Source organism: Teleopsis dalmanni, chromosome 2 (genome assembly GCF_002237135.1).
Source record: "Teleopsis dalmanni isolate 2A chromosome 2, ASM223713v2, whole genome shotgun sequence".
NCBI classification, from domain to species: Eukaryota; Metazoa; Arthropoda; class Insecta; order Diptera; family Diopsidae; genus Teleopsis; species Teleopsis dalmanni.
The window spans coordinates 158,479,171-158,498,532 of NC_051847.1; the positions used below are offsets into that span (position 1 = coordinate 158,479,171).

The 19,362-nt window shown below is 34.4% G+C and overlaps 4 protein-coding genes across 4 annotated transcripts; 2 read left to right on the forward strand and 2 right to left on the reverse strand.

The window, feature by feature from the left end:
* Positions 1-11,002: 11,002 nt before the first annotated feature.
* Positions 11,003-12,595, forward strand: LOC119680273 (ADP-ribosylation factor-like protein 6-interacting protein 1). The gene is made up of 4 exons (XM_038093009.1): positions 11,003-11,244; positions 11,312-11,495; positions 11,550-11,737; positions 11,799-12,595. Exons 1-4 carry the CDS (start codon positions 11,227-11,229, stop codon positions 12,009-12,011), a joined length of 603 nt encoding a protein of 200 aa, XP_037948937.1. The 5' UTR covers positions 11,003-11,226; the 3' UTR covers positions 12,012-12,595.
* Positions 12,596-12,907: 312 nt separating this feature from the next.
* On the reverse strand, positions 12,908-14,710 carry LOC119678070 (G-patch domain and KOW motifs-containing protein). The gene is made up of 3 exons (XM_038089721.1): positions 14,468-14,710; positions 13,673-14,388; positions 12,908-13,614 (listed from the first exon to the last, which is right to left on the reverse strand). Exons 1-3 carry the CDS (start codon positions 14,605-14,607, stop codon positions 12,992-12,994), a joined length of 1,479 nt encoding a protein of 492 aa, XP_037945649.1. The 5' UTR covers positions 14,608-14,710; the 3' UTR covers positions 12,908-12,991.
* A 96-nt stretch (positions 14,711-14,806) lies between these two features.
* Positions 14,807-16,051, forward strand: LOC119678071 (putative tRNA (cytidine(32)/guanosine(34)-2'-O)-methyltransferase 1). Its single transcript, XM_038089722.1, has 3 exons — positions 14,807-15,029; positions 15,113-15,768; positions 15,824-16,051. Exons 1-3 carry the CDS (start codon positions 14,909-14,911, stop codon positions 15,968-15,970), a joined length of 924 nt encoding a protein of 307 aa, XP_037945650.1. The 5' UTR covers positions 14,807-14,908; the 3' UTR covers positions 15,971-16,051.
* Positions 16,008-17,950, reverse strand: LOC119678069 (transcription termination factor 5, mitochondrial). Its single transcript, XM_038089720.1, has 4 exons — positions 17,703-17,950; positions 16,663-17,641; positions 16,376-16,600; positions 16,008-16,323 (listed from the first exon to the last, which is right to left on the reverse strand). The coding sequence occupies exons 1-4, from the start codon at positions 17,863-17,865 to the stop codon at positions 16,065-16,067; spliced, it is 1,626 nt and encodes a 541-aa protein (XP_037945648.1). The 5' UTR covers positions 17,866-17,950; the 3' UTR covers positions 16,008-16,064.
* Positions 17,951-19,362: the final 1,412 nt, after the last annotated feature.

A 19,362-nucleotide genomic window follows, 5' to 3' on the forward strand; every position in this document is an offset into this window, starting at 1 on the left:
TTTTATCAAATAAAAAGTTTTTATACACAGTCTGTATAAAGTTTTATACTTGCCAAAAAAAAATACAAAACGCTTTTTTCCAGTTTTTATTCAAATGAGGCCCTTGTTGAGTCAACATAGCCCTGAAAACGTTTAACAAAATTATCGAAACATTTTTTATACTTGTACAGAATTAGCTTTAGCATATCTGTCGAAACTTTTTATGTGGTCGAAGTGATATCAATTCGTCAATTTAATTTTTTATACTTATCTAAATTGGCTTTAGTACACCCATCGATACCTTATAGATGGCCAAGATTGTATTGATATAATTTTCTCAAATCAGGACTCAAATCAGGTAAATCAGTAATGATCAGTAAAAATACAATTGGAATCTGATGATACACCTTCTGCAAATCTATCTTCGAGAACACGTTTTTGCCTTGGAGAATGCACGTTACATCGTGGATGAACGGTATTGGATAACAGTTCCACTTAGGCTGCACATTGAGCATGCAATTATTGCCGTACAGTCTCCAACTTCCATCGCTCTTGCGAACCATGTGCAGCGGACTTGTCCCTCAGCAGATTGCCAAATATCTGCTTCAACTGTCCTAACAGTCTTTGTCGTTCTTCCTGGGAGATGTTAGGTGGATCTTAGGGATCGACGAATGTATCTTAGAGGAAAGGCTCTACTAGACATGGTGCCATTGGGATGTATTGCTTGGATAACAGTTGACTACGATCTTTTAAAAGAACAATATTTGATTCAGCATAAAGCTGTGTAGTGTAACACTTCAGTAACGTGAAGCGTACGAAAAACTTAAATAGCGTCATAAATAATTATTGCACTTTATAGCACATCTGGCATCTCTAATTAGTTCACAGTTCGAATTTTCGAACAGTGCAAAAGAGAGACAAAAATTGAACTAACGAATTAGTTAGATATTCATTGCAGTTCGAAGCGTTTGTTGGTTCGACTTACTTTGATGCGTGTTTGTGTTGATTTTTGTTATTAAAGTTTAATACTTGTTTTATCTCACTTTAAATTTGTGTTTCATGAATAAATTAATAAACACGACATTTGGTGACCCCAAACTTGAACGAAGTAGCAGCAGAATCTCGCAATTCAACTTTTTAACAAGCTGAAACATGACGACTGAAGGCGAGGCAGTAAGTGCAGCAATCAGCACGACCATACAGCAAGATACAACACCAGCAGAAATTTGTCGCATTGGTGTTAAGCCACCAGTATTCAGCAAACGCGACCCAGACTTATACTTCCTGCAGATGGAAGCACAATTTCGCAACGCACATATCACACAAAACCAGACTAATACGACTACCTTCTGATCAAAAAAGAACGAGAGGCCTATTTTTGAATTCCCGCCCATATTCAATCGGTGCATTTCTTTTTATTTTCATGTTGGCAACACTATTATACACATTCTGTCAAAGTTTAACGCATATCGTACGATTAGTTTTTGTTTGGCGTCTATACAAAAAGTCGAAAAATTTTCGTGTGGCAATTTTTATAATGGATCAAAAATTTAAACAACGTGTGTGCATCAAATTTTGTGTTGCAAATGGATTCAAGTGTGCCGAAACTGTTAAAAAATTTTAAAAAAGGCCTTTGGTGATTTGTATGTGTCGCACCCACGAGTATACGAACGGTTTAAAAGGTTCAAAGACGATCGTAAAAACTTGGACCATGATGAGATCCCTGGCCGCTCAACAACTTCTGTTACTGAAGAAAACATTGAATCGGCGAAGCAGATGGTGTTGGAAAATCGTTGTGAACCGATTAGAGAGATTGCAGTGTTTTTGGGCATCTTGTATGGATCGGCCGAACACATATTAACTGATGTTTTGGGTTTGAAACGCGTCGCTTCTCGGCTGATGGCAAAGAAGCTGAATTTTATTCAAAAAAAGCCTCAGTTTTTGGCCAAAAACTTGACAGCAGGAGCCATGAACGATGGCGCATTGAAACAATTTTGGCTAGATCGATTGCCCGTTGCAGTGCGAGCCGTCGTGTCCATCGCTGATGGCGACCATGACAAATGTGCACTTCAAGCTGATAAAATGATGGAAATTGAGAGTTATGGTTCCATAGCCGCAGTAGAGGGCTCAAAAATTTCTCAGTCATCGCCATCATCATCGATAGAAGAAATGCAAGCTCTAAAAGACGCCGTCTTGCAGTTGAGCAAAGACACAACAAAGTAAAAGAGCGACAGCATACAACTAGAAGATCTGGGTCTCACATTAAAACATATGGTTGTAAACTCCTAACACTGAACCTGGGGCTGAGGAAAAGTTTCTCCTGGCATTTCACTATCGCAGAGGTATCAAAACCAATACTGGGTGCCGATTTCCTTAAAAATTTTAAGTTATTGGTTGACGTCGCTAACAAGCAAATTATTGATAACCAAACGAACTTGCAGACGTTGTGCATTGCCAACAACAAGCAAATTATTGATAACCAAACGAACTTGCAGACGTTGTGCATTGCCAAAATAACAGCCTACTCTCCAGTCTCTTCAATGAATAGTGACAATAAATATCAGCTACTCTTATCCAAATTCAAAGACCTGACTTTACCACTTTCATTTAATTCGTTGGATACAACAACAACAACGGTTCAACATCACATCTACACTAGGGGACGTCCTGTCCGACAATGTACCCAAGTATGTCGCTGATAGTCAACATCACATCTACACTAGGGGACGTCCTGTCCGACAATGTACCCAAGTATGTCGCTGATAGTCCGTCAAGAATTCAAGCACATGTTAAATAAAGGAATTTGCACCCTTTTGAAGAGCGAATGGGCTAGCCCCTTAAATATGGTTCCTAAAAAGAACGGCACGTAGCGACCATGTGGGGATTATCGACGACACAACGCGCAAACGTTACCAGACCGATACCCTGTCCCGCACATCCAAGACTTTGCACAAACATTCAACGTCAAATCGATCTACACTATTATAGACATCGAGAAAACATATTTTAATATACCGATAGCTGCAGAGGACAAGAAAAAAATCGCAATCACCACACCATTTAGTCTTTTCGAATTTAACGTGATGACATTTGGACTACGCAACGCCGCACAGACGTTCCAACGTTATATGGACCAAGATCTTTCCGGTCTAGAATTCGACGTCTGCTATATCGACGATATTTGCATCGCGTCCAGCAGTAAAGAAGAACACTATCAACATGTCACTACGGTATTCCAACGCGTTCAACAGCACAGGTTAAAAATTAATGTGAGTAAATGTATTTTTGGTAATAATGAAGTCCTCCAACAGAGAAGATCAATCACATTACAAAGTTTCAGAAGCCGGTACATGCATAAGAACTACATAGATTTTTGGTCATGCTGAACTTTTATCGGCGATTTCTTCCCAACGCAGCAGTGATCAAAGGTCAGTTACAAGCTATTATTAAAGGCAACAAAAAAAATTACAAGAATCTTGTTGTCTGGACACAAGAAACCTGCATTCCGTGCCAACGTGCAAAGGTCATCAGATACAACAAAACAGCAATTGGCAGCTTCACAACGCCAAAACAACAATTCGCAGCAATCCATATCGACATAATTGGACTACTACCTACCACAAATGGATATACATACTGCTTAACCTGTATCGATCGATTAAGTAGATGGCCGGCAGCAATTCCAATCGAAGACATCCATGCTTCAACAGTTGCTACTGCACTAATTTATGGCTGGATAACACACTTCGAAGTGCCATCGCAAATCAGCAGTGATCAAGGCCGTCAATTTGAATGCCAACTTTTCAATGAGCTGGCACATACTTTAGGCGCGTTTTTGTCTGAGCATAGCAGGGGAGGCAGAATTATTGGAAACGTAAAGGAGGTGAAATTGCTGGGCGCAATACTTGGGATCAGGAAAGGTGATGGTGTTTCTAGAGATTTTTCTATTACACACAGTCAAGAATAAGAGTGACTGGTGAAAAGAATACCAAAGGGTGGGGTTGGGTAACATTGATTGGAAAAGGGCTGCCAGAAGTATACGAAGAGAGAGAGTGTTTATATAGGGGAGTTGTTGGACAACAATAATTTTTAAAAGCCGGGTTCCAATCGATATAACATAACTATGCAATCCTAAACTATTATGAAGTTGGAACCAGTTATTGCAACTATTGCACCTAACTGAAGTTCGTTTTTTGCGGGAATGTGGCAGACAGAACTGTGCCAGGCAGAATTGAGTGGCCCTTCAGGACCAGGGTTATGTTTAATCCCGACCTGGACTTGCTTCTTTGTGAGAGAAACACGTATAAATGACATATGTCAACAAGCACATACCAGCTTGTGAAGTCTTTTTGGAAAGTGTCGAACGGCACTTGGTCGTCAATAATGACGAGTGACTCTGGGAAATAGATACATCGTTCTTAGAACTATTGGCAACGCATTATAATTGTCAGGTGTATTTGTTTACAAAATTTTGTAAACTGTTTGTTTATAAAACTTAGTTGCCATGTGATCAATATCATTTCAGCGAAGAAGATCCAGATCATTGTTTGCTGAAACACGGATATTCACTCCGTTAACATGAACCTTAAAAACTTAAATACTCTAAACTGAATTTTGCTTAAAAGCACCTTTCGCTTACTAAATGTAGTTTAACATAACTTTTAGAAAGAAACATTACTTTTTAGCATATTGTAAACACCTTAAAAGCAGTTTAAGGTTTGAATTGTCAGCTATTAACTGTCAATAGGTATTTGAATTTTATTACAAATATCACTGTTAACAAAAAAAAACTAAAATATGGAGAAAACAAGGAAATAAAACGGAAAAATTTGATAAAAGATGAGGAAAAGTATTTAATTAAAGTATTTGCGGAAAAAGAAATAGTAAAATTGTTGGACGCCAAGAAATATAGAAAAGAGACAATTTATAAAATTTGGACAAGAAATTTAAGTCGGAAATATTGCCATTTTATTAAAAACCTGTAATCGCATTACTGGTAACATTGTAAACTATATACGGGATATTCCTAAAATGTTTATTGTTGTTTTATTATTTTCTTCTACTATTTTCATTACAATATCTTTCTATTTATATCTATTTTTAAAATATTTAAAATCAACATTTTTGATTACCAGCATTACATAAAACGACTAAAACGTAAAACACTGTGGCAGTATAACATAAAACGATTAAAACGTAATAAATAATAAATAACATTCCCATTAAAGTGGTGACCCCGAACACATTGAGAAAAATCATTGTAACGACTGGTCTCATCCAAACAAAACACTTTTCAGAGCTGTAGTAAAGAGATAAGACTACAAGTTCCTGTACCGTACCTAAATAACATGTCTTTGCCAGCTGTCAACGAAGCCGAAGTGGGGCAGCGACTGTGCCGCCATTTTGGCATAAACGGCCAGAGATCATTTTTGCGCAAATCGAACAGTTTGCAGTTGCAAGCATATCTAGCGATGTTACAAAATTCAACACCGTCATTACAGCGATCGAGTCCAGCGTCGTTGCCGATGTAGCTGATGCGGTTTTACACCCTCCGACAACAAGTAAATACATTAACCTTAAAAATCAGATTATAGAGCGGTATAGCGAAAGCGAGCAACGAAAGATACAGCGGCTACTCTCAGAAATCGAGCTAGGAGATAGCCGACCAACGCATCTAGTGAATGAGCTGACAGCTTTATCGGAAGACAAAGTTAGTAACGAGTTCCAGAAGTCTCTCTGGCTCCAGCGTCTACCACCGCAAGTACATGCCATCTTACAGGCATCCAGCGTTGAACTGGTAAAGTTAGATAAGCTGGCTGACAGAATATGGGAAGCGGGAGACTATCACCAAATAGTTGCAGCTATGTCTAATGTGGGCAGCAGGTCAAACGAAACAGACATGCTTTGCCAGCGATTACATCAGATTGAGCAGCAGTTAAGTTGATTGAATTTTGGCGGACACCAGTCGTCGAGAGCTCATCAATCATCACGCAGAAGGAGCCGAACGCGCTCGCAGTCCTCAAATCACTCCGATTGGTGCTAGTTTCATAGCAGATTAGGGAAGCAAACTCGCAACTGCAGCCAACCATGTGCTTAAACTACTAAAGTAAAGTCAAAAACTAAGCATGTCTCAATCGACGTCGAGCCGATTTGGGGGCAGAGCTGTAATAACTCGACTTACGATACAAGATCCGGCAACGTCAACTTGATTTCTGATCGACACGGGAGCGGATCTATCGGTACTGCCTAAGAAATACGGTCTAAGGCGAGGTAAACCAGTTGCTCTTCCAACACCCAATTTATTTGCTGCAAATGGCACACCCATACTACATACGGCACAAAACGTCTGTTGTTATCCCTTGGATTACGATGCGAATTCCCATGGACATTTGTAGTTGCAGACGTTAATTATCCCATTGTCGGCGCAGATTTTTTGAAGCACCACGATCTACTGGTTGACATAAAGCGGAATCAACTGGTAGACAACAAAACGGTCGTAGCAACAAAAGGTTCGGCAGTGAGGGGCAAGTGAGCAGCATCCGAGCCAACCGTATTACAGATGAATACAGCTTCTTGATGAGCGAATACCGTGATCTATCCACATTGAGAGATAACCATCGCACTTGCAACACGCAAATCGAACACTTCATTGAGACTACTGGCGCTCCAGCGTTTGCTCGACCACGACGTCTTTCCGGGGCTAAATTGGAGGAAGCAAAAAAGGAATTTCAATACTTATTACAAAAGGGGATCTGTCAGCCGTCAAAAAGTCCTTCGACAACCCCATTGCATATGATGTTGAAGAATGACGACACTTGCTGACCATGCGGCGATTATCGTATGTTGAATGCTCCAACAAAGCCGGACCGGTACCCGATTCCTTTCCTGCATGATGTAACAACTATCCTCCACGGCAAAAGCATTTTTTCAAAGGTTGACTTACAGAAGGCGTACCACCAGATTCCAGTGGCCGAATGTGACATACGGAGACGCGATTACTACTCCTTTTGGTTTGTTCGAATTCCGTTTCATGACTTTTGGCCTATGAAGCGCAGCCTAAACATTCCAACGATTTATCAACGCAACTTTGGCTGGGCTAAACTTTGTTTCACATACATCGACGACATGCTGATTGCTCTAAAGACGCTACAGAACATCGAGTACATCTTCAAACGGTTTTCGAGCGTCTTCGCCAAGCTGGTCTGACGGTAAATTTTGACAAGTGCGAAACAGCAACCAGCCATGTTTATTCAATCTTACTCCTGGAAATCGCAAAAACGACAATAGAAAAATTATCTGGAAGCCAGAAGACATTGCCGTATTCGAGACTTACAAAGCAGATTTAGCGCATGCTACGATACTCAACTTTATGGCGTCGGATTCACAATTAACGCTGACCACTGATTCTTCCGATACGGCAGTCGGTGCCGTCGTGCAGCAGATTGTAGAGGGCAAGATTCAACCTTTAGCATTCTATTCGAAGGCGTTAAACACAGCACAGTTAAAATACAGCACTTACGACAGAGAACTGACAGCCATCGCCCAAGCTATACAGCATTTCAAGTATGTACTCGAAGGACGTGAATTTATCATTAGAATTCATAAGTCAGTTCTTTACTGATATCCGCCAAATTGCTGGTGCAGACAATTGCGTGGCCGACACGCTTTCGCGTATTGCACAAATCGAATTTGAGGCAGCGAAGGTGGACGTGATAGCAAAAGCACAAGGTTCAGATGACGAGCTGCGCACGCTACTGGAACATCAACCCGACACTTCTTTGAAGCTATACAATACAAAACCGAAGTATTTTGCGACATATCCAAAGGTAATGTTTGATCGTTCGTTCCAGCCAGTTGCCGTAAGTTAGTAATGACAAAACTACACAATTTAGCACACGCAGGCGTAAGAGCGACACGTAAACTGATTCAAGCAGGTTTTGTCTGGCCAGGTTTAGCAAAGGACGTAGCTAAGTTTGTTAAGAACTGTATTTCATGCCAATTATCTAAAGTTCACCGTCACACCAAGTCACCTATAGGTAGTTTCGCAGGTGTAGACGAACGTTTCCAGCATGTACACATAGACATGATCGGACTACTTCCACTGTCGCAGTGTAAACGATACTGTTTGATTTACATCGACCGTTTCTCACGGTTGCCCGTGGTGGTGCCTGTATCAGATATAACTAGCGAAGTCATTGCCGGCGCCTTAATCGAAGGTTGGGTAGCGCATTATGGTGTGCCTCACACCATCACCTCCGACTTAGGACGTCAGTTCAAGTTGTGACGACTAAATTTTAGTTATTTTGTTTTGTAAAATTAAAATTGTAAAGTATCAAATAAAACTTTGATTTTATTAATAAAAAATTTACTTTGGTGCTATTTTCTTAGCCAACTTTTGCATCTCGGGATAATAGTGTTAATAGCCACAGTATAAAAGAAGTAGTTGACGGCTTTAACAGTGGTCAACTAAAAGATTTTGTACTGGTGCTCGTTCGAACGTATAAACGTGTTGACACCACAAGCAAAAGACGTGGCGCGGCTTTGGTGTCTCTTTGTCTCCGATACGTGGCAAAGTTTAAGTTGAATTGGCGATTCCTGATAATCAACGCTGGATATTGTAAGCTGCCCTGATGTACCAGAGAGGGTAAGGCTTATATATGTATAAAATACAGAAGTCAACAAATAATATGTATAAAAATCGAAATTAAACTGAAAACAAGATATTTGTGAAAAAAATGTATTCTGTAATATGCAAACATAATCTTAATTAATTATAAAGTGTAACATTAAAAATTTAATTACTTAATCCACATTTAAGGAATGTAAAAATATTACATAAAATTCTAAGTGAAATATCAAAGTAATCTTCACACGACTACGCTTAATAGAAATTCTTCTTCCCTTATATTTTTATTTAAAAACATTTTATGAGTTTTTTTTTTTATAAATTTTGTTGTATTTAAGTGAACACAAAAAAATGCATTTATAAAACGTTAAACTTAAAATATGATTAATTAATATTATTTTTTTGTAAAAAAAATTGAAATCAGTGAAATATTATTTGCTTATTATTAACTATGAGTAATTGTAAAGACATTATTTGATAAATTGTTTTTTTTTATATTTAAAATACATTTATGGTTATACATATATTACAAATTGTTCAATAAAATTGAAATCAGTTAAATATTATTTGATTATTATTATTTACGAGTAATTGTAAAGATATTATTTGATAAATTGTTTTTTTTTTTTATTTAAAATACATTGATTGTTATACATATATTACCAATTGTTTAATAAAGAAAAAAACTTGAATTCGAAAATAATTACTTTGTTACGACATCTTACTTCAACGGTAGAAACGACATTAGTTGAACGCTGGGTCCCCGCGAATAGAAATTTTCTTGTAAGACCTTGGACTAGGCTGAGAACTACCCCGGCTAGGAAAAAGTAGGTTCATTACAAAGTCAACAATCTTCCGCGAACTATCCAGACTACTGTGTATCAAACACATCCACAAGACAGCATACCACCCCCAAGCGAATGGAATGGTGGCAAGTATGCATAGGACGTTAATAGCAGCTTTGCGTTGCCACAACACTAACGACTGGACGCGTGCACTCCCATTGGTACTGCTGGGGTTGAGAACTACCCCAAAGGAAGATCTTGGTGTCAGTTCTGCTTAAATACTATACGGAAATCCTCTACATGTACAAGGACAACTATTGTCACAAAAATGCCAAAAACCAGGTGAAACCGATTTCGTTTCAACACTACGTAAAACATTGGCTCAGCTGAAGACAATCAACGGTAGCAGGCATGGACATCATCCAGTCTATGTTTCCAGCGACTTACAAACCAGTAAATTTGTCGATCGAGTAAAAAGATCGCTCGAGTAAAAGCTCCACTAGAACAGCCATATGAAGGACCTTTTTAAGTACTGCAACAAAGGGAAAAAAATTCATGATTAACAAGAGAGGGAGCAGGTGCACCGTCGCAGTAGACAGATTGAAACCAGCTTACCTCACCAGCAATGAAGACATCAGCAAGCAGCTTTCGCTACCCTCCGTAGACAATCTTGAGAAGGAAGAAGTATACGATAAGAAGGTTCCTAAACCACCAGCTGACTTTTCAAAGGTTACACGTTCTGGCCGATCAGTGTGTTTTCCAACGAAGCTGTGCGACTATCGCGAGTAGCTGCAGCAATTTCTCGACAATCGTAGCGTACCGTCATCCGAACTTCAACGCTAGGAGGAGGGTACTGTGGCAGCATGACATAAAACGACTAAAATGTAAAACACTGTGGTAGCATTACATAAAACGATTAAAACATAAAACACTGTGGCAGCATAACAAAAAAGGAGAAAAACACAAAACGACGCTTGAGAGTTTTTTGGACAGCGCTCTTTCGACGTACTTGGCTTGCATTTTCGTAGTTGTTTAAATAAAAGTATTGGCGGTAAAAATCAGCAACGAAGTCATTGAAATAAATCTGTCTAAGTGTTTAATAATAGACTAAGCAAAATCGAACACACATAGTGCAGTGCAAAGCAGGTCAGAAGTCAATTCAGAGCAGTGTTCAGTGTTCACAGTGTTTAATGGTTTAAAATTTTGTGTATAGTTAATAAATAATAAATAACATTTCCATTACACGCTCAATAGCTGACTGATTGACAACTACCATAAAAGTTCTTCTATTTCTTGTGCGTAAACGCTTTAAAAACTAATTATAAAATCACTTTTAAAAGTGATTTTAAGACTCGAGTAAACATAGTGTTTATTGTTCCACAAAAAAATCGCTCTGTTTATTATGTTATACAGCAAACGTTTTTATTAACTACCACATTTGTGTATGGAGAGAATCAACTTAAGTGGTAACTAGATAATTTTATTTTTTTTTAACAATTTGCTCGGCCAAATATCATACATTAACTTAAACCAACAATTTTTTAGTTTTTATTACAATGTTTATTACAAAATTAAAAAAAAACTATATGAATATTTCAGCTTATCATAAACACGATAATTTAATTATCTTCCCCACCGTGTAATTTAAACTCATTGGGCTGTTCAAATACGATACACCCTGTTTTATTTCTTATCCTGGAATAAAATATCGATAATTGTATGCATTAAATTGATATCTGCACAATCTTTAATGTGTATTTGCGAAAAGTGCATAGGCTGAGAATTTTTCAATTTGAATTTTAAATATTCTAACGTTTCATCAAGGATAAAAAGAAAATGTCACAAGTTGAACAAGTATAAAAAATCAGGACTACATATTTTTATATACTAAATAATACAATTTTATATGTTACATTTATAGAAGCGCGCTTTTAATAAACTCAAACACGATTTGGAGCCATGGCGTAATATAATTGTTATTTTAGACAGCATTTTGACTTGGGAGAAGACATTTTATCCGGCTACAATTTTCGGCGCCGTAAGCATTTTATTCATCACTTTGTGGTTCTTGGATTTATCAATTGTAACCATGCTAGCACTATTGGGTTAGTGTTTTTACGTACTTTCAAACTCTTATATCAAATAGAAATACTTTCCAGGTCTTTTAACTTTCGGTTTTGATTCGTTCTATCCATTTATTTCGAAATTTTTGTTTTCTCCCGATAACTGGGATGGTAAACAAGAAGCTCGATTCGAACGCGCATGCAATGAAATATGTTCCATTAAGATGTCTATTCAGAATTGCTATGAATTTCTTTTTATTGCAAAAGAACGTAGATCAACTGCAGTAAGTGTATAGAATAAGTTTTATGTGATTATATGTAATTTAAATTTATATTGCTTTATAGTATGCAATTATTTTGAGCATTGCTTTGCTTGCATTGGCTTGGATTGGTGCAGTTATCAATAACTTGTTGTTAGTATACACTTTAGTGCTCATATTAACTTTGTATCCCGGTATACGTGAGAAAGCAGTTTTTAACAATGTGAAAGAGAAATTTGGGGACGTGGTTTCTACAAAGATACAACAAATTTCTGATAAAGTTATGAAAAATGAATAAGCATTAATATATTTAAAAAAAATAAGAAAAACTCATTACTACAGTTAAGTCATCAATTTCGTATTTATTTTATTCTTTATACTACATATATATTTAAATACTTAAAAGATAAGTTATGCACATATTTTATTTATGAAATCTAACATTGACCAAAGTCTCATTAAATTAATTTAATCACGTAAATCTGATATAAATTTATATATTGATTTATTACCAATATATTAAAATAGTCTTAAGACATATGCCATTAAAGAATCTTATATAGTGCTGAATGTAATTATTTCAGCAAACTAAGTTGATAATTATAATAAACTAATCTCATATTAGTCACAAATTTATTGTTTATGTTAAAATTTAATTAAGTAGTATATATGTGTGATTTATTTAAACTTGGATTAAGAATATGCTTAGCATAAGATTCTAAACATATAAAGCATCTGTCATAATATCATACCATGTGTGTCATTATATTATGCCTACAAATCTTAAAATGATTGAACAGAATTAAATTGCGTTAATAAAAAATAATAAATGCATTTTTTTGGTAGATATATTACTATTGTAAGTATAAAGATCTTCAAAACATTTTCAAATTATATTATCGTAAAAAATTTACTTAATTTATAAAAGCGTTTACCAGCAAATTGTATGAAATATTCTAATAAATAATTATGTCGCTTTAAAAATATATTATTATTTTTTACTGCTCAAATTTTAGTTTTCGTATTTATAAAAATAAGTTTTGAGTTCGCTGAACGATAATTAAAATTACCGCAAGATGAAAAATAGAATTGATAATTTTTCTTAGTAGATTGTTTGAGTTGAATTCAAGATTTCCCTTAATGTTAATTTTCTCACCAATATTTGAGCAAAGTAAATATTACTGAAACAAAATATCTAATAAAGATAGGACCATTTATTTTTGTTGTAAACCTTTTATTAGAGACAAAGACGTTTAGAATAAAAACATATCACTTAAGTTATGATCTGCACCTTGACCGTGATCTTGAATGTCGTTCTTTTTTGCTTTTTTTCGATTTTTTATGAAACTTTTTGGAGCGTTCGTTGCCTGAGTCAGTCGTTGTCGAGGAGCTATATCTATCACGTTTTCTACTTTTTGATTTAGCTTTATTTTTCTTTTGTTTACATTTTTTATTATACCTGCTTCGTTCAGGTGAAGTATCAGAACTCATTTTATGTTCGTTACATCGAATCTCTTGGTTACTGTTACTTATATCATAGTAATGAGTATTTCTTTTTGGCGATCGCGATTTATATCTCTGCTTATATTCTCTACGATTTTTTTCAAAACTGTGTGTATTCTTACTATGCATTGACTCTTCGTAAGTACAACTTTTTTTTGATGATGACGGTTTATGATGCATTTTATTATCTATATGACCGCTATGCCGTTCAGTTTTGTAGCTTTTCATTACCTCTCTGTCGTCATTATATTCTTTTTTATGTTCTTTTGCATCTATTTTTTTGTATATATTATTTAATTTTGTTTTATAATTTACATCATCATCTTGCGTTTTTTTTTTTAACTCTAACTGTTCTTGTTCACTTTCTAACGTTTTATATCTTTCATATTTAGCAGTATCTGCAATGATATAAAATTTCACTTACAACATTCAAATAATAAAAATTTCTAAACATACTTATGCACTTCCCGTATTCAGCGTACTCCTTTTTAGATACAGGTTGACATAAAAATTCATTAAAAGCTTCCTTCGTTCCACCAATTGCTAGTTTTACAATTACTCTTCCAGCGTGATCATCAAAACCTTCGATTTGACCGTACATATCTTTATATTTACCACCTAATATTCTGACATATGCCTGTTTCTTAATGACAAGAATTTCATTTTTCTCAGGCTCTACTAATAATGGCTTCACTTTCAATGCTTTATCAGCGCCTAAGCCCATACCTTTTGGTCGAACAAATGGTGTGTCATCTGCGGGTTTATTATCATCTTTTTTAGGAGGATCTTTCCATCCCATTCCACGAAGCAACGCAAACCCAAATTGTTGAACTGGCACGGACTCGTAATCTTCAATCGTCGATTCTTTAGCACCATCTAAAGGCAAATCATTTGCTGTTATGATTTGTAATATATTTTTATTTTCTTGTACATTAAATTTCGATTTTGATTCAGAGAGTAACTCTCTGGCAGCTCTCTTATCCAAATTTTCTTCCGTGGTAAATTCCGTTACACCCGACATGATTTCCTTAACATCGTCTTTACTTTGTTTTACATTAGGTTCATCTTCGTCCAAAAGAACAGCACGCCGCTTTAATAAACTTGCTAATGCATTGCTCGTTTTTTGACATTCCTTTATTGGAATTACCAAAGGCAAATTATCCACTTTTTCACTATAAAAAAAAATTGAAATGTATATATTATGTTAATTCAGTAGTTAAAAATTTGCAATCATATTTTTTATATACTCACTTAATTAGTTTTATTTGTTTTCCCTCTAAACATTTTATTAATTCGATATTATGAGATGTACTTTTAATTTTATTATTTCTCAACAAATTTGACTTTTTATCTGTTTTAGCAAAACCAAATGATACTTTCTGTGAATCCATCTTTATTCGACGCTACAAATTATTTTCTGAAATATAATTGCCTTAATATTGTTCATTCATATCTGTTCAATTTAAACATATGTTTTTAACAGTGTTGCAAAAAATTTGATTTTGTTGGGTTTATTTACTTAACATATATTATGAGAAATGTGCACATTATAATTGAATAAAATAATACGGTATTCTTTGCATGGCATTATTAGATATTCAGACATGCAACCCTGTTGAAAAGTTACCAACACATTTTATTTTATTTTGTTTAAGCAGAAGTCTATAGCGAAAATACTTTATTCTACAAATAATGGGCAAAACATCTAAGGATAAAAGAGATATATATTATCGTTTAGCTAAGGAAGAAGGCTGGCGAGCGAGAAGTGCTTTTAAATTGTTACAAATTGATGAGAAGTTTAATATATTAAAAGGTATATACTGCCGTAAATTTTATATTCTAATTCCTATAGCAAGTTTTTAACAAATATCTAAATGATATATTATAATCATACAGATGTTACTCGCGCGGTCGATCTTTGTGCTGCACCTGGTTCATGGTCTCAAGTTTTGTCCAAACGCCTTTATGAAAATCGCACCGATGAAAAAAATGTTAAAATAATAGCTGTTGACTTGCAAGCAATGGCACCTTTAGCGGGCGTCACACAATTGCAGGGTGACATTACAAAACTTAGTACAGCGTATGCTATAATTGATCATTTCGGTGGCTCAGAACAGAAAGCTGAGTTAGTAATTTGCGATGGTGCACCTGATGTAACAGGACTTCATGACATAGATGAATATATACAAAGTCAGCTCTTATTAGCAGCACTGAGCATAACAACACATATTTTAATGCCTGGTGGGGTTTTTGTAGCAAAGATATTCCGCGGAAAAGATACGAGTTTGTTATACTCTCAGTTACGTATATTTTTCGAAAAGGTATCTATTGCAAAACCGGCAAGCTCTAGAAATTCTAGTATTGAAGCTTTCGTAGTTTGCCAAAATTATCATTGTCCAAAGGGATACGTACCACAAATGATAAATTCAATGACAGACGATATTCAAGATTTGTTAAACGCTACTGAATCCGTTGTAAATCGAGAAATTATACCGTTTGTAGTTTGTGGAGATTTAAGAGGCTTTGATTCTGATATGTCATATAGTTTAAACGTAAGTCAAAATACTCATATACGCATAGGGTTTTTTAAGTTTTTTCTATTTTTAGCTAAACGAAGATGAAAAGTACACTTATCATGAAGTAATCCAAAAGCCCATTTCCCCCGCTTATAATGAAATATTGGAAAAATTAAAAAACTGTTCGATTAAGCATTCTGCTATAACAGTGCAACACAAATCGAATGACAAAATATGAAATACCTAAAACTATCAAATCTAAAATTTTTTTATTTCAATTTATTGTAAAATTTTTTTAATGTTAAATTTCAAATTTTATATAAATACAGCTATTATTTACTTGTTGGTTTCGCGCCAAACTTATAAACCTTTTGACCTTCTGGGAAATCAGGCAATAAGTTGTTGAAATTTTCCACTTGATGAATTTGAGTTTCAGTCCATATACCATCTCCCGTAAAATGAAATTCACACTCAATAAAGTATAGTACTAAACTAAGTAATTTGCACTTGTCTATATCCAATATATTTAAATGCATCTCGGCAAGAAATTGGGGGCATTTTAACTGACTTAATTTTTCCTCGATTAATTGACTTTAATAAAATAAATTAATATTTGTGATAAATATTTAAGGATCATACTTACATTGGATAAAATAGTAAATGAACATTTTTGTATATCTGTTCATTAGAGAATTTCTTTTTTGTTAAACATTCGTATGTGCGTTGAATATGTATAACTGGAATATGACACCAATTTGGATGTCTTGACAGTAAATTGCGTAAAGTATTTCCATCTTTTTTTAAAATGTTTGAAAGAAAAATTATAATATCACGACCTTTAGTCCGATCAGAACCTTCTCTGGCAAATCTTTACATAAATATAAAGCATTTATTAAAATATGTTTACTAATATGCCAATAAAACCCATACTTAACGAATGCATCTGAACCACAAGACAATATATGCAAAGATGCACAACGCACTTTCAAATGTTCGAGATATTCCAAACGTAATCTTGCTTTATTTTGATAATGAACTAAACGTAAAACACGAGGATTAGTGGCCAAAACCTTAAACTCATCAATTTCATGTAAGTCCCGCAATCTTCCCAAAATAGTGTCTGGACTTAATGTTAACAATTCTAAGCAACGTAAAATTGCATTCTCTTTAATACCAAATTTTTTAACATGTTCCATGCTTGTCAACAAGGCGTCACACGTAGACATTAGTATTTTTGGTCGTCGATAAACAATTTCTCGAATATCTATTCCATCTATCGTTTTTATTTCTGTAATTATGCGTTTTATATTTTCTGGCTCAGCATACAACAAATAACCATTTTTTATAATACGTTCCCTTGGAAAAAGAAGATCGTTTTCCAAAAAATCTACAACTTTTTGTACTGATTGAAAACTTTTATGCCGTACACGAGAATAAGTCGTCCAGTGTTTTTCGAGATCTTTCTCGTTCATACCTAAACGTTGTCTTAAATAACAATTTAAAATATTTTGCCGTAAAACCTTAAGCTCGACAGTATCATCACTTTTTAAGTTCTTTGGAGTTTGTAAATCCATACTAGCAAATTGATGTTTTAACTGTGTTAGCATTGATATATTCTGAGGTATATAATTATACATTTTTAATACCGACAGCCTTTTGTTCATAATTGTTACATATTTTGATAATATTGATATGTTTATTGAGCTAAAGCCGCATTCAGTTAGAACGCTATAACGATTTTCTATGGTAGTTGCATTATAATGTAAAATCATTGGTTTAGCTAAAATGTCAGCTATTGTATAATTATGCGCTTTAAGTGCATTTGCAGAATTGATTACATCTTTTCTTTTTGCTGATTTTAGTTCTGGATATTTTTCTAATATAGTTTGCCACTTACGATGAGACGATCCTAACATTATATAAACAAAATAGTATTCAAAATAGTAAGAAATAATAGCTGTTATTATTACCAATATTATGTGCTAGAAAAAACGGGTTGATAGACGGTATTTCATTTAAAATTTCATCATTTAAAAAAACCGGATTTGTTCTATATGTTGAAACAGTTTTACAAAGAGTAGAAAAGTATGTGGTAAGCAGCTTAACTCCTTCTTGACCTCTACTTATCAACATCTTTTTCAATTATAAATTTGTTAAATTATTTACTTTAGTTTATACATAAATTTTTCAAAATGTTAACATATTTACTGGGTAATCAAAATCAGCTGTAGAAAAATTGCAACTTTTTAAAATGTCATGCAAGATTGACATATTGATTGTAACTTTGCCTAGACTAGACGAGATATTTATGTTGAAAGGAAGTATTATTTTAAAAATTGAGGATTTAGCAAAAATCTTGTGTGACTGTGGCTAATGTCTAGTTTAGTCTATTATAATTTAAATTTTATGGAGAAGTTTCGAAAGGTGGTGATCTATAACAACAAAAATTCTTTTTTATGTTATTTCATTTCAATAATTATTTTTTTGCTGACCATATAGGTGTTTTGAGTATTGCCAAATACTCATCATCAGTGGTCTTAGAATTATTTCTTATATTTAATTATTTGTAAATAATTTTTTTGGGCTGCAAGTACCAAAAATTTAACTTTTGCTCTGCAAAATTTAAAATTAAATTCGGCAAAGCAGTGTTGTTCAGCAATAAATGTTAGAATTTGCCCCTTTTAGAAGCAAATTACTACAATTTCGATAAGTTTTAGAGAAAAAATGCCAGTAAGCAACACAGCCTATTTTATAATCCGTTAATAATCTAATTCTTATAATAATAAGAATAATCTAACTTAACTAATTTTATTATTAAAATTGAAATAATATGTTGTCTGTTACAAACAACATATTATTAAAAGGATACAGGTCCGAAGTCCCTGCACTTCGGATTTTTCCTTCAATTGTCTTTACAAATATATTTTTATTATCATAATTAGATACGGTGCCTTGAGTTTATAATCAATAATACAATTTTATCTTATAAAAGCATTTAAAAACATAATGGAATTTTCCTTTAAATACTTAAATGATCAACAATGTCCTTTAAAAAGGACATCCGGTACAGATAACAAGGTTTAGGATATTTATCATTCAAAATAAGCAACATTTAAAACCGTTTTTGTTGCTTGTCTATTGGTTTGTAAAATGGCATTTACACTGGCCTCAAATGGCTCATTTTGCTCAAAAATCGAAAATGAGAAGCAAATGGCTCATTCTTGCAATTTCAAGCGCGAGTGTATTCCAACGAGGTTCGAATGCATTCCAAATATATTCCAAATGCAAAGGAATACATTGAACATATCCTTCATAAAAGCTTTTCATGACATTTTAACAGTTTGAGAAAGCCGTTTTTGGCATATTTACAAAAAAATGTAAACAAATGTATGCTGGTTGCATTTGCTTGAAAACGATGCACCTCTTTTTAGAACTTCTACTTTCCAAAAAGTAATTAATCAAAGTTAAAATTATATTTTTAATTTATATTAGCTGCATTTCAGCAAACCTGATCCGCTCAATGATCTGAATCATCTTTGCTGAAACGATACGGATCACGTTTGAAAATAATTGGCAACGCATGAAATATGCCAGTTGGGTTTGTGTACAAAATTTTTTGATTTATGTGAA

Bases quoted from the DNA above. Each gene is read 5' to 3' on its own strand.
- LOC119680273 (XM_038093009.1), top strand. The intron at 11,496-11,549 runs GTTAGTGTTTTT...AATACTTTCCAG, and splicing joins AACCATGCTAGCACTATTGG to GTCTTTTAACTTTCGGTTTT. The intron at 11,738-11,798 runs GTAAGTGTATAG...ATTGCTTTATAG, and splicing joins AAGAACGTAGATCAACTGCA to TATGCAATTATTTTGAGCAT.
- LOC119678070 (XM_038089721.1), bottom strand. From the start codon at position 14,607: ATGGATTCACAGAAAGTATCATTTGGTTTTGCTAAAACAGATAAAAAG. The intron at 14,389-14,467 runs GTGAGTATATAA...TTTTTTTTATAG, and splicing joins AAACAAATAAAACTAATTAA to TGAAAAAGTGGATAATTTGC. The intron at 13,615-13,672 runs GTATGTTTAGAA...ATATCATTGCAG, and splicing joins TGAATACGGGAAGTGCATAA to ATACTGCTAAATATGAAAGA.
- LOC119678071 (XM_038089722.1), top strand. From the start codon at position 14,909: ATGGGCAAAACATCTAAGGATAAAAGAGATATATATTATCGTTTAGCT. The intron at 15,030-15,112 runs GTATATACTGCC...ATAATCATACAG, and splicing joins GAAGTTTAATATATTAAAAG to ATGTTACTCGCGCGGTCGAT. The intron at 15,769-15,823 runs GTAAGTCAAAAT...TTCTATTTTTAG, and splicing joins ATATGTCATATAGTTTAAAC to CTAAACGAAGATGAAAAGTA.
- LOC119678069 (XM_038089720.1), bottom strand. From the start codon at position 17,865: ATGTTGATAAGTAGAGGTCAAGAAGGAGTTAAGCTGCTTACCACATAC. The intron at 17,642-17,702 runs GTAATAATAACA...ATATAATGTTAG, and splicing joins TTTTCTAGCACATAATATTG to GATCGTCTCATCGTAAGTGG. The intron at 16,601-16,662 runs GTATGGGTTTTA...ATTTATGTAAAG, and splicing joins GGTTCAGATGCATTCGTTAA to ATTTGCCAGAGAAGGTTCTG.